General features: G+C 35.3%; 3 protein-coding genes across 5 annotated transcripts; 2 read left to right on the forward strand and 1 right to left on the reverse strand.

Moving 5' to 3' along the window:
• The first annotated feature begins 6,390 nt into the window (after positions 1 to 6,390).
• Positions 6,391 to 8,001, forward strand: LOC117205738 (PRADC1-like protein). The gene is given in 4 exon segments (XM_033444448.1): positions 6,391 to 6,736; positions 6,738 to 6,837; positions 6,931 to 7,043; positions 7,108 to 8,001. Coding segments are annotated over 4 exon segments (789 nt in total). The 5' UTR covers positions 6,391 to 6,592; the 3' UTR covers positions 7,540 to 8,001.
• LOC117205733 (xaa-Pro aminopeptidase ApepP) lies at positions 7,650 to 10,321 on the reverse strand. 2 transcript variants are annotated; one of them, XM_033444438.1, is made up of 6 exons: positions 10,053 to 10,321; positions 8,785 to 9,943; positions 8,368 to 8,694; positions 8,169 to 8,299; positions 7,912 to 8,087; positions 7,650 to 7,844 (listed from the first exon to the last, which is right to left on the reverse strand). In XM_033444438.1, the coding sequence occupies exons 2-6, from the start codon at positions 9,897 to 9,899 to the stop codon at positions 7,722 to 7,724; spliced, it is 1,872 nt and encodes a 623-aa protein (XP_033300329.1). In that variant the 5' UTR covers positions 9,900 to 9,943; positions 10,053 to 10,321; the 3' UTR covers positions 7,650 to 7,721. The 2 variants fall into 2 exon arrangements, with proteins under 2 accessions (XP_033300329.1, XP_033300328.1); XM_033444437.1 differs by having other exon boundaries at positions 7,912 to 8,299.
• A 275-nt stretch (positions 10,322 to 10,596) lies between these two features.
• Positions 10,597 to 12,620, forward strand: LOC117205735 (cytochrome c oxidase assembly protein COX15 homolog). 2 transcript variants are annotated; one of them, XM_033444441.1, is made up of 6 exons: positions 10,597 to 10,747; positions 10,813 to 10,969; positions 11,058 to 11,184; positions 11,437 to 11,569; positions 11,643 to 12,267; positions 12,331 to 12,585. In XM_033444441.1, the coding sequence occupies exons 2-6, from the start codon at positions 10,814 to 10,816 to the stop codon at positions 12,583 to 12,585; spliced, it is 1,296 nt and encodes a 431-aa protein (XP_033300332.1). In that variant the 5' UTR covers positions 10,597 to 10,747; position 10,813. The 2 variants fall into 2 exon arrangements, with proteins under 2 accessions (XP_033300332.1, XP_033300331.1); XM_033444440.1 differs by lacking the exon at positions 10,597 to 10,747 and having other exon boundaries at positions 10,814 to 10,969; positions 12,331 to 12,620.
• Positions 12,621 to 13,720: the final 1,100 nt, after the last annotated feature.

Consider the following 13,720-nt stretch of genomic DNA (forward strand, 5'->3'; position numbering starts at 1 on the left):
CGCGAGCTGTTTCCCGCTTTCTCTTTCGATCTTTCCATTTCGCTTCTACACCGAGCCATCAGATGGCTACATCTCGTTCTCGTCCCGTCTCCGTCTCGCTCCATAACTCCTAAACCATTTCTCCTTCTCCTTCCCTTCCCGGCACTAGACATCCCTCCCACTAACGACTGACAAGCACGACGATGCGCTCCTCGCACGACACATAAGGATCGCGTATACGCTGGCGCGCGTGCAGCCGAGCAAAAAAATTGTCGTAAAATATAGTTCCTCCGTGGATATGCAAGCTCCGGACCGGGCCCTCGAAGAAGAAAAATGCATGTTGGGTCGCGCGACCGGCCGGACGATCGAACGATGGGATGAGTCAGGTAACGTCGACTCGCAGCTCCGCGGTTCACCGTAGGTGTTGTTGAAATTTGATTCCCCGCCGCGACACTGCACCGACGCGACTTCCGATCATGCGCGCCAGCTTCATCCCCCTTACCACTCACCGTGTCTTCCTACATCTATTCATATCTCGATAAAACGTTCAAGCATTTTATATACTCGGATAATTTTTCCACGCTGTATTTCTCGATTTCTTTTCTCTTCGTTTCTCTTTATTATTTTCTGATTTATTTCGTTTAGGTTAGGAACGAGATAAAAGGAACGAGATATGAAATATGCGATAGGAGAGCAGACACAGGATACGTCGATTTTCCTTAGCCGAGCCAGAGAAAAAGACAGGCAAAACGCGATCACCGAGAAATCCAGCGTATTTATCTTCGTCCATCTTTTTCTTTCTTTTCTTTTTTTTCTAATTTCCAGGCCAGCGTCCAGGTTCTCCTCGGCGGACGAGTGGCGCATCGACGCGGCAAAACGAGCATTCCGCTTTCATTCGCGCCGCGCAACGATACCCAGTGTGTGTCGCATCGATCTTATAAACCAGCATCAAACGGAGGGCAGCCGAATGAGCGGAGCCGGCCAGCCAGTCAGCCACACCCCGACGCGATTAAACCTGTTGCTGCTTCGCTCGTGGCTCGACTCCATAGACGCGTACTTACACGTAGGTGTCTGGTTGCGAGTATATGCGAAGATCGGTGTGAAACTTTTCAAAATCGGTCACGGATGCTCTGTAAGTGAGCCGATATCTCGTGACGAGTTTGCGGTCGACGAGTTTCAGGAGACAATTTCTCAATGGGCTCTCGAAGATCAATAAAAGGACTGAGAAACAAAAATATGTACAACGCCTGAAATAATTGAGGGATCGATACCGGGAATGATTCTATCACGACCAAGTACATGGAAAGAAGATTTATAACGTTGATAGGTTGACACGTTCAGAAAAGCTTGATAAATTCATATGAAAAAGGCCAATTAACTGGCCGCGCTCAGGTTATCGGTTTTCTAGATGAAATAATTTATTTGAAGAAATATTTATGTGCTCCTGATCAACAAATCAGAGCAACTCTCTAATCTTTTACGTGTCTTCTATAAATTACATCATATCTACGATTCTAAGGACAGAGAAATCTACGTAACTGAAATTGATTTAGCTTAAAGAATACATTATCTTTCAATTGCACGATTATACAAATTTCTGACTAAGGGATGATCCGGTCAATAGGTTAATATGATAATTAAGATAAAAAAAATACAGACGCGAGAGAACGTCGTTCTAATTGTTTCCAAGAGCGTATACTTTGTTAAAATATTAGCAGACGATGACTGAAGAAAATTAGTGACGACGTTAGATAGAGTTTCAATACAAACAAGTGGAAGAATAGCACCATCGATCGGACGAGACAAAAAGAAAAACAATGCACGTGTAAGAAAAATCGAAGATATAAAAAGCCCAAGGAGAGACTCCCTGTTCCTCGCTGCATTTCTACCACCCCTCCGATCCATATCGCTTACCTTTGACTTACGGTTTTTGCCACTCTCGCGTTATCCGACGAGATCGATGCAAGAACAGCATATAACGAGCTGGTGAGGGTCTCGAATTTCGCGTCTCTGGTAACAGTATGACGCAATTCGGTAAGCCGGCCGCGAGGGGTGAAACGGCTGTTAGGTGGGCTGGTCAGAAGGACAGAAATTAGGGGGTAAGTTTCTCGTAATAGAACACAACGACACTATCGGTACTTTTAACCTGTCAAACGAGTCGTATGTGGAACAAAATCTTCTACAGCCACGAAATTAGAAATTCATTGATACGAATCAACCGATCGATGCTTTTTTCTATTTTCTAACGTATGTTGATATTTAAATATCAAACTCGTTACCTCTGATTAAAATATTCTACGAATCGTGCCGTCTCTAAGTTCTCCGTAAATACGCAATCATCCGCAGTCCAGCTATGATTTCAGATCATCTTCAGAACAAAACCCAAACGAGTGAGCACCTATTTCTTTCATTAAAGAAACTCGTTCGGCCCGTCGTACTTTCACCAATTACATTTCTCGCGTATGCGCCCGCATACCGTGGCTACAAAAGCAATTCGTAGCACACAGTTGTATTTATTACAGCATTTACATACCAATCGATTAGCCTTAAGTACGTGAAATTTCCTATCATTTGCCAATACCTAACCGAAACTAATCGACGCTATGAAAATGAAACGTACAACCTCGTCCCATGAAAGTACTACTAACTGATAGAAAATTTGATACACTCGGAACTAATTAATTAACGTGTAAATGACGCAATAAGCTGTGCGGATACTTTTCACATATCCGCTATACGTCTACATGTATCAACGTTCGACATTCTCCACGAGTAAAGAATGATCGAAACCAGAGAGAGGTGCAGGGTCGCGCGTACGGCCAGCATCCGGAGAAGTCCTCGCTGGGGGTTAGGGTCACGTCAACGTAAAAGCAAGGTAGAGAGCCCGTGGAAGCGGCGTATGCGGTGCCGGCGGTGGGGAAGGGCAAAAAGGTGGAGTGAGAGAGCGAAGGGGGATTCATTGAGGAACGGCACGTGCAGAGGATGGAGCTCGCGACCGCGAGCTCGATGGAACGGTCACGGCAGGGGGTAGAGGCCGGCGGCTAGAGGGGCAACAACAGGGTTGCCTGGCGACCGTCAGCCAACGGGTTGCCCCTGGCGACTGATTGCGTCACTGCAGCGCCGTATGACGTCACGCGACGCCACTGCCCTTGACCGCTCGAGTCCGGGGAGAGCGTCCTGACGACCCTCTCCTCCCCTTTTGCCCCTCTGCCCGTCCCTTTCCTCCCCGCCCCACTCACAGCCGTCATCCTCCACCCGAGTCGAGGGAACGAAGGGGAAGTTCTGACGCCGTCGTAATCCGGAGGGGTAGAGTTATCTGTGAAAGGGAGGAAACTCTGCACCACGTACATGCACGTCGCAAGTTGATCGCGCTTCCTCTACCATCCACCACCACTTACCACGGAGGGTTGCAAAGGTGTTGTAAAAATAGTCGACTCGTACGTTCATCGTGGATATTTTAGGAATTACGTTGATCGCCGCTCCTTATTTTTATCGGCCACTTTCTGCGCCGTTGTAACGTTTGATTTGTGCATTAACCAGAGCCAGGGGATGGGGTGATAATGAATAGGCTTGGGCATATTTATGTAGAAACGTATTTTTATGAAGGATGATGCAAATCGATGAGCAATTAGCTTTAAGGTCAATCGATAGGGACGATCTTGGTTTAGAATGTATATATATATATATATATGTAGTATGTAGTTACGTTTCTGGTAATATTAATGCCGGCTCGTTTAATTATTTTTGGCATATTTCTTTTAATACCGTTTAACCGTATGCAACGTATTTAGATGCGGGTATATTAGAGGCGAGTAAGCGTTACAAAGGTAAGTAAAGAGGAATAAGATCTTTGCAGAGATTCGCTTCACTTAATAAATACGATACTGTACTTTGAATATGTAGTACACACCCCCGCTCGATAATCTTAGGAGAGTTATATTTACTTGAAAAGTAGAAAATATCGAATGATCGTTAAAAGTTACGAAGAATATAAATAATTTAGCGTGCTGCTTTACACGACTGTGGAAACGGTTTATGTATAAGGTATTAATGTATTAACGAGTTTTAAAAATGTTTGTAAAAGAGAGTTTATAAGCTAGACGAAATATCAAAATTTCATTAAGAATGTCCTATTGATTTTTTATAAACATGTCCTATAACTTGCAAGAGGAGTATATTTTTGTATATTACACGCATTCTATGCGATGAAATTTATTGTCTTGAAAGTTTCCGTAAACGATCATAAAAATCCTCGATTTAATAACGAGATTAGTCGTATACTAACATGACATCGATTAGAGCGATTACATCGTTTCAACGATGTCATCGGCTCTTTCCGTTCCCTAAGTACATTAACGTCAATGGGATTCCGTTCCTGTGAATCGATTTTACAATGAACTCGATGCAAATAACACCTGCCACGTGCGTGCATATTTGCTTTCCGCGAGGCGGAGGTAGAAATTGGAGAGATTGAAAATTTATGGCAAATGATTTTATCTCACGATTATTTACGTCCGATAAAATCAAACCGTTCGAATCTCACCCTGGCGAATGATGGAGGCTGCGAGTCAACCACTCGATCTTCCTGTTTGCTGAATGCTGCAGCCCGTTTCGCTGACTCGATCGCGATAAATAATTTGAAGGAAAAAAAGTGTAACGCCGAACGAACGTTACGACTTAATATCGAATGCTTTATGCTTCATTAAAATATTTTTATGGCCCTGCAATGCAACTATTGGAACGGGATCGCGACTCGTGGGCGGGAAACGTACGCGTGTAACTTGCTGTTTCAAGCCCACTGCACAATGAAAAGCAGAAAAAAAAGACGGTTACTATCCGACTTTCTACCATTTACGTCACAAGTGAATCTCGTGAAAGAAATCGAACGTGAGTATGTATCTCGGTTCTTGTCCAGGGCATAGGATTCAGTCATATTGTTTCAAAGTCGTGAAAAAATACAAATATTAATAAAACGTTTGGAAATACGAGAACGTAAATACTTTCTATCTTTTAGTTCAGTCGCGTTATGCAGTTTCACGTGCTTTATTATTATCAGCCATTCCGTGATGATATTTCACTTGCGATTGTTAAGAATATCAATTGCATATCCCAAAAAGTGACTCTTTCAACATACGCGAGAGAGAAAGTGATTCTAATATACCTTATATTTTACAGGTAGTCAGAAGTTGTCAAGTATCTCTATGTGTGCGTACATGTTCGTGTGTTTACCGAACCTACCCAGCTGACGTCTGTTCATTCACTTTGCTCATCCATTCATAAAATGCAGTGGAGTATCGCGCATGCGCGCATTATCGCTCCTTTTTATCGCTGCAATTTTATACCTTATCGATAGCCGAAACGATTGTTTCGATTTTTCAATAACATCTTCCAACGTTTTATCTGAGAATTTCGAAGGAATATGTTTATCTAGAAAAATATCACTTCCTTTTCGATCAATCTCTAGTGAAAAGTTCGTTTATACGCCAATAGATAGCAGAAGTAGTTTCGGTTCCATTTAACGCGAACCGTGTATAAATTTAATTTTATTTCTCATATAAAAATACAATTGCTGATACTATTTTCTCTTATTTTTATGGACAATCGTCTGAAATATATAGAATTATTATGAATTGTTAAAGAGTGATAAATAAAATTATCTTAAATTATCAACAGTTGATAAAAACTTTTCTATAGAAATCAATAGATAACAATTTTTTTCGATCGTTGAGGATAATTCGTTAAAAGCATAAGTGTCCGAAAATAATATACAAATTTGTTTTCCATATGTACATGTGTGTGAATTTTTAAATATTCAACACTTATAATGTTATACTTTGTCATTAACTAGGGACAGAATAGACGTGATATCAAACGGAACTTTGTGTGTCGGATTGTGAAATACCCACGCGTCAGAAAATCAGAGTGTTTTTCACACCCTCTACGATTTCTTACGGCGAACATCGAAATTATCACAAACAACTCATCAGTTATTATATTATCGACGAAGTACAGAATAGTTTTAACATTTATGACGGCGGCCTACCGATATCTTGCTGTTTTATCGATATAGTTACTAAGAATCCAGAATAGTATTTAGTATGAACGTAAGCCCTATTATTACCCCTGATATCAGCAACCATCGAAAGGAAAGTTGCTCCTCCACGTAGACCAACCTCTCCCCTAAAGCGAAGACAGCATATAAAAAGGCCTTGTATCACTGAACCTCGCATCTTTATTTTTTCATTACGAAATCTCCTCGAATTTCCGCGATTCGAACAATATATAAATACCTTTCTTTTTGAGCTGATATTGATATTGTAACTGAACATGTAAATTGGATTTTTGATAGTATGCAATGAAATAATTCTTTTTAAAGTATTGTAGAAGTATAAAATTATACTTTCGTCTACCGTTATATGTAAAATAACCTGTTCTGTTATTTAAAATTTCATAGGAAAAATTAATTTTAATTTAAACCATTCTGATATTGAATCGATAATGTCGCATGTGATACGAAACTTGTAAGGGGCTTAGGTGACTCCCAAAACGTGAAACAAGAAGAGGCATTAAATTGTCAGATCTATCATATTGTAATCATATCGCAACTGCATGTATGTTCGATCGAGTCGCATCGTCGCGTGTCACGGTGTATTATAGTACTATCGCATCGACAAGTAACGCGTGGAACGATTTGTTACTTGTCCGTAATGTTAATCGGGTTAAGCTTCTTATGATATTCGTAGTAATGTCATTAACAACAATGTGAATGCACCATGTTAATGGAAGGAATAAAATTGCTTTGTTTCTACCCAATTATTATTCTCTTCAACATCGGGATATTGAATAGCATTGGTGGAGGTTAGTAATTAGGTTATAAATAAAAACGTTACTTGATAACGATTTGTAATTAAACAATTTTTCCTATGGCATTCTCTTATGGCACCCCTACAGGTTCTTACATCAATACAAGTATTGATCCGGATGTGTTTTTTGAAATTATATATCCACCGGAATTGGGATATACATATAAATTAAGGCCCGCGAAAGATTTTGGAGCACCATTTGTAAGTATTATAAATATTTTAGAATTGATCAAAATATTACAAATATTGCAATATATATTTACAGAATGCAAGTTTTTTGGAGGAAGGAATCCCTTTAGTTCCAAATGACCCTCCTCATGGCTGCCAAGTAGCAAAAAATGCCAAAGAATTAAAAGGTAGAATTGCATTAGTTGAGAGAGGAGACTGTAGTTTCTTTGCTAAAAGTATAATGGCTGAAGAAGCTGGGGCAAAAGCTGTAATCATAGCGGATTATCACTCATCCTCTTTTGATGGATTACTAATCAATTCTATATGGGCTGACTATTATTATATAGACATGATACGCGACGATACTATTCCTTCAACAAAGACAGTAAACATTCCTGCTGGATTTTTGCGCGGTATGAACGGCAAAATGATCCGGCAAACTCTAAAACGATTGAATCAACCATTTGCCTTAATTAATATCCCAGTAAACTTAACCTCTTTTCACGGACGCCGTTCGTTGTTTTGGTGATTATCAATAGGATTTTTCATTGATTTTCATATAATGAAACAAACGTATTGATTTACAAAGAATTAGAGTTTCAAAAGTACTAAAAAATATAGGATTACTTGTAATCAAAGTAATTATATGAACAATTTATTGTGCATTGTACTTGTAAAAATTAAGAAATGCAATCTTATACAATTTATTAATTATTTTATAAGAGATTTAGTTTCTCTCTCTAGCCACTTGAGTGCTTGAGCATTTTCTGGCCCTTGTAATAGAGGTTTTAGAGTATTCAAACATTTTGTATGATAATTATTTAGATATTGAATCTGAAAAAAGATTTACAATCAATTATCTTAAGGCGATTGATATACAGAAAATAAATCGAATCTATACCTCATTATCTGTTAATAAGGATACATCAAGTAGCTTAGTCTGTATAGGCACCAGTGTAACAGTTTCAAATGTAAGAAAGCCACGATTCTTGTGATTGTAGGGTGTGTTTGCCTTTACTACTAATTCTATATTTTCCAACCTAATGCCAAATTTCTCATCCTCATAGTATCCTGGTTCTAATAATTTTACCACATTTAATGATATTATTAGAATATACATATGTACGTGTAATGACAAACAATACTTTAACTTTGTACCATTTGATAGAAACATCCCAGGTTGTAAACCTGGATCATCAGGATATGGTTTCCAAGAAATACCAATTGGTCCTTCGTGAACATTTAGATACGAACCTATTCCATGTCCGGTACCGTGAAGATAATTAAGACTGTAATTGTACATTTAGGTATAAATAAATAATATTTTCCATTTTATAATCAAAATAGGTATATTTACCCAACACTCCATAAATTTTCCCGAGCAAGCGTATCGAGATAATTTCCCTGTATCATTAAAGGAAAAATGGTCGATGAAAGGCGACATTGTCCTTTAAATACTCTTGTAAAACATTCGCGCTCGAAACTCGTTGGATTACCAAAGTGCAATGTTCTTGTAACATCTGTGGTACCATCTCGATATTGTGCACCAGAATCGCAAAGATAAATTTCTTTGTCTGTAATTGGCACATTTGTTTTTGGTGTTGGTAGATAATGAATTATTGCTCCATGTGGCCCAACTGAAGATATTGTAGGAAAACTGAGCCCAATAAAATGTTCCTGCTCCCTTTTGGATAACATACATTATATATGTATAATAGAGAGAACTGTAATTTTTATATCAAAATTTTGTAATGTTGCATGCAAATTCTCTTACTGTCTAAATTTTTCAAGTTGAGTCGCTCCAGATATTTCTGTGATAGTATTTTCCTTATTCTTAACCTGATCTTCCAACCAAGCAAAGTATTTTATGAGTGCAACTGAATCTCGTATGTGCGCCGCTTTCATTCCTTCTATTTCAGTATTATTTTTTATTGCTTTCATAACGCTTATCGGGGTAATTTTTGTATGCTTCTTCGCTTCTCCACAGTCAGCATGTAAAGCATAACTAGAACCATTACTTATCCATATTTTGTCATCATTTGCATATGAACTTGCAATCTTTCTCAAAAAATCATGTATATCTCCATACGGATGATAAACTGCATTTACTTCTTCACTAATTAATTGTTGCTGAGCTTCCTCTGCAAGTTTGTTTTTATCAATGAATAAGTGTAAATCGTCTAATGTAAGAATGATATATGCAAAGAAAACAGGGTTGTAAGGTATATCAGATCCTCTTAAATTTAGAATGTATGCTACTTCGTCTAAAGCTGAGATTACAAGTACTTTCACATTGTTTTTGTTCATTACTTCTCTACACATTTTCACTTTTTTTCCTGCACTACATCCAGAAAATTGCAATGGCTGAGGTAAAACAACATTAGTTGTAGGTGCAGGTTGTTCATCACCCCAAACTTTGTCAATTAAATTTTCCTCAAGAGGCATCAAACAATGACCAGCAGCAGCTAAACTGGTATGTAATACTGCCCATTCTGTGTAACTTATTAAATTAGGATCAGCCCCAATAGTAGACTTGGGAGGTAGATTAGAAATTAACCATGCAGCTCTGGTTGGAGTATCTAATAAACCTTCTTTCATTAAAGTCCATGCCTCTGGTGGATCGAATTCTGCTAAAGCTTGCATATAGTATCTTCCATCAGTCCACAGTATAGCTTTATTTTGTGTAATAATTGCAGTTCCAAAAGAACCAGTGAAACCACTTATGAAACGAATCCTTTTATCATACTCTCTTAAATATTCTGATTGATGTGCATCATCTGAACTTACAACTAAGGCTTGAATACCTTTCCCTTTAAGACCACCTATTTGAACAGCTTCCATTAATTTTCGAAGCTTAGCTAATTTAGTAACACCACTTCTTTGTGCCATATTGATGTTTATACTATAACAAGTTTTTATCAATATATGATGTACTGAAACAAAATAATATTATTTAATTAATATAAATGTAAATATCTTAAATTATTATGTGTGTATTTAAATTAATATGATGCAATTAAAAATAAAATTTAATATACTTACGACTGGTATATGTATTGTATACACGGTGAATATTACTTAATTTGTCCCATGTATTTCGAATAATAACAATGTCACCTTGTCTTATCGTAACAAGATAATCTTATCAAACATTTTACAAAAATATCAAACAATTGTATTCTTATTCCTTATTATGAATATAAAATATAAATTGAATATTGCATATATCGATGTTTCAAGTTTGAAAGTATGACGTTTTAAGTATCGACTATTGTGTTTAGTACGAGGTTAGAAACGATATGATTCCTTTCAGGATTCAGTAAAGTACAAAAATAAATATTTGTCGGTAAACAATACCGATTTAATACATAATTCTTTTACTCCTATCTTTAGAATAAATTTAACATTTGTTATTCTTATAATTTAAAATAAAACTGTATTAGATATCGTAAATTTTGTGGTGTTATCGTAACAATAACTTACTTGATAATTCATAAAGTAAAATTTCCATTATTATCAGCTTATCAGTATATAGTCTAATGATCAAAAATTAAAAAGTCATTTTCTCCAATTTTTACAATTTCAGTAATAATTCATTGGAATACATATGCATTAAGATGTTAAATTAAAAAAATGTATAGAAAACATATGACTACTTGTTTATATTAATTGAAAAAGTTGTTAGCTTATAAAAGAACAGTATTATATTTATATACAAAACATAACATCACAACAATGTAAGTATATTTGCATGTTTATGTGTTAATATTACAATTTACTGCAAACTTGTGATCTTTTCTAGCATGTTGTATCTAACAAGGTATTGCATATCAACAATAACAAGAAACGGTATAACAAAATTTCTACCAATTAAACAAAATCTATATACATATACTCCAAAATCAGCAGTTACAAATTCAACCCTTACTCTTATAAGAAGGAATGTCATTTTGCATAAGGTGCTACATATTAATTTTATAAATTTAATGTACAAATAATAATAATAATAATATAACTTTAAGTAATTTTTGTGCGATATTATCATAGGATTTACTTAAAAATGGTGGCATCATAGCAAAAGGTTTCTCAACAAAATCAGCTGAAAAATCAAATAAAACTGTAGGCAAATGGCTCTTAACTTGCAGTGGCATGGTTTTTGTAGCTGTTGTTCTAGGTATAATCTTTTACTGTTTTTTTTACTACTGTGCTTGTACTATTATAAAAGCAATTGTAGATAAGACCTATGGAAAATAGTTTTAATAATAGTTATAAAAATTACTTTTAAAAGTATACTATTTATAGCAAATTAATATATATGTGTAATATACCAATATATGAATATATAAACCTTTATAAAGTATGATATGTAAATAAAGAAATTGAAAGAAAAAACCATAATTACTCGTCCTTCCTTATTTTTATGCAGGGGGTATAACAAGACTTACAGAGTCAGGTTTATCTATGGTTACTTGGAAATTACTTGGTGAAAAAATGCCTACTACTGAAATTCAATGGCATGCAGAATTTGAACGTTACAAACAATTTCCTGAATATAAAATGTAAGATCTTTATAGTATAAAATAATTGTATAATACATCAAACTATATATATTTTATACAAATTTCTTTATAGCAATAATCAAAATATGACGTTGGAGGAATTTAAACGTATTTGGTGGATGGAATATTTACATAGAATGTGGGGACGTTTGATAGGTGCTGTATTCATAATTCCAGCAACTTATTTCTGGACGAAAGGTATGCTAACACCAGGCATGAAGATCAGGGTAGCTGTTTTGGGTTCGTTAATTGGCTTACAAGGACTTATGGGTTGGTACATGGTTAAATCGGGTTTGGAAGATCGTTTCGTGGAACCATCAGATGTACCACGCGTCTCACAATATCGCTTGGCTGCTCATTTAGGAATGGCATTTATTATATATACAGGATTTTTGTACAATGCTCTAGATTATTTAGTTCCTGCTCAGAAATTAAATCTTGATCATTCAAATGTTGATATTAGTAATCTGAAGTCGAAGCTAAAGAGATTCAGAATGTTAGTTCACTCGACAAAGGGATTGGTCTTTTTTACTGCTTTGTCGGGAGCTTTCGTTGCAGGGATGGATGCAGGTCTTATTTATAATACATTTCCGAAAATGGCAAATAAGTGGATACCGGATGATGTATTCACGTTATCACCTCTACTAAAAAATTTTACGGAAAATCCAACTACTGTACAATTCGATCATAGAATATTGGTATGTTTTGGGCATAATAGCCAAATTAATATACGGTACTATAAATTTTCTCTTTTTTTACAGGGTATCACAACTTTATCATTAATAACTTACATTGCAATTGCATCTCGTAAATATAAACTTCCTGGTAATGCAAAAAAAGCTATTGTAGCTGTGCTCTGTGCTGGCTATTTGCAAGTACTACTAGGAATTTCAACATTAGTACATCATGTGCCCTTACCATTAGCTGCATCTCATCAATCTGGCAGTCTTATTGTTTTAAGTACAATGATATGGTTGACTCATGAATTGAAATATTTAAAATATGTCTTAAAATAAATTTATAATATTATACAACATTTTATTATTTTATACAGCTTGAAAATTAACAAAAAAATACTACAATAATTTCTCAACATTATGCTTTATTTGACAATGTGTTAAGTTATAATCAATAATAATCAATATTCATGAAAATTAATTTACATGTGTTTGTTTTAAAGTAATGTATCTATTACGATGAAATTTTAAGCATTTTTATATTACTGAAAATATATTTTTAATTTCATGTTTAAAAAAAAAACGAATAAATACCTTTTTAAAAATAATATTAAACAAGTATCTGTAACAGTTTTTGGATCGTAGTTGACAAATCTGACTACACTCAATTATATCTCTAACATGTAAATTAAAAAAATTCATTACTAACATCAACTGTCCTTCCTTATGCTTAGCATATATCAAATATTTAATGATGTTAGTACTGGCACCTAATTTCAAAAAACCAGCTTTGGTAAGTAATATTATTTTGTTCAATTAGTTTAAAAAATGTGTAAACCCTGCTTAATCAATAATTGCTATCTAATTGTAATAATAATTTTCATTAACATTCCAAAGTTTCTTTTTTAAATGTTTTATAACTTCTGATTAGCAATACAGTGGATTCAGCTTTATTTTTATTGGCAGTTGTTCTACCTCATCTCCAATCAGTCATTCTTTGATTTTTTGTATTTTTCACTTAAAACGTCTTATATTGGTCCAACATAGCATTATTAATATTAAGCAGTAGCAATATTTAATAGACGTTTTGAATTGCACTTTCGTTATTATAACGCTTTTTATTTACACTCGTCATATTTTCACTTTACTATATGACAATTGCGCCGCATCACATATTTCTGTTTAATATTATACAGACATGAGTATTAACGGAAAATGTATATTATCATTCATACAAATACAAATTATATCACTTAAAAAACGCAACATTTATATTAAAATCTTTATACGAACATGTGTGAAAAATATAGTTTAACTGATACTATACAAAAAATAATCTTCCTGTATTGTTTGAATATCAATCAAAATGAACTTAAAATGCAGTCTCTTGCAATATGTTGCAAATAACTCAAATCCTAGATTGCAAAACTAATATCAGTCTGACAGAATTTATTGTTCCATTGAGAATCTTATG

Source organism: Bombus bifarius, unplaced genomic scaffold (assembly GCF_011952205.1).
Source record: "Bombus bifarius isolate JDL3187 unplaced genomic scaffold, Bbif_JDL3187 scf7180000007992, whole genome shotgun sequence".
NCBI classification, from domain to species: Eukaryota; Metazoa; Arthropoda; class Insecta; order Hymenoptera; family Apidae; genus Bombus; species Bombus bifarius.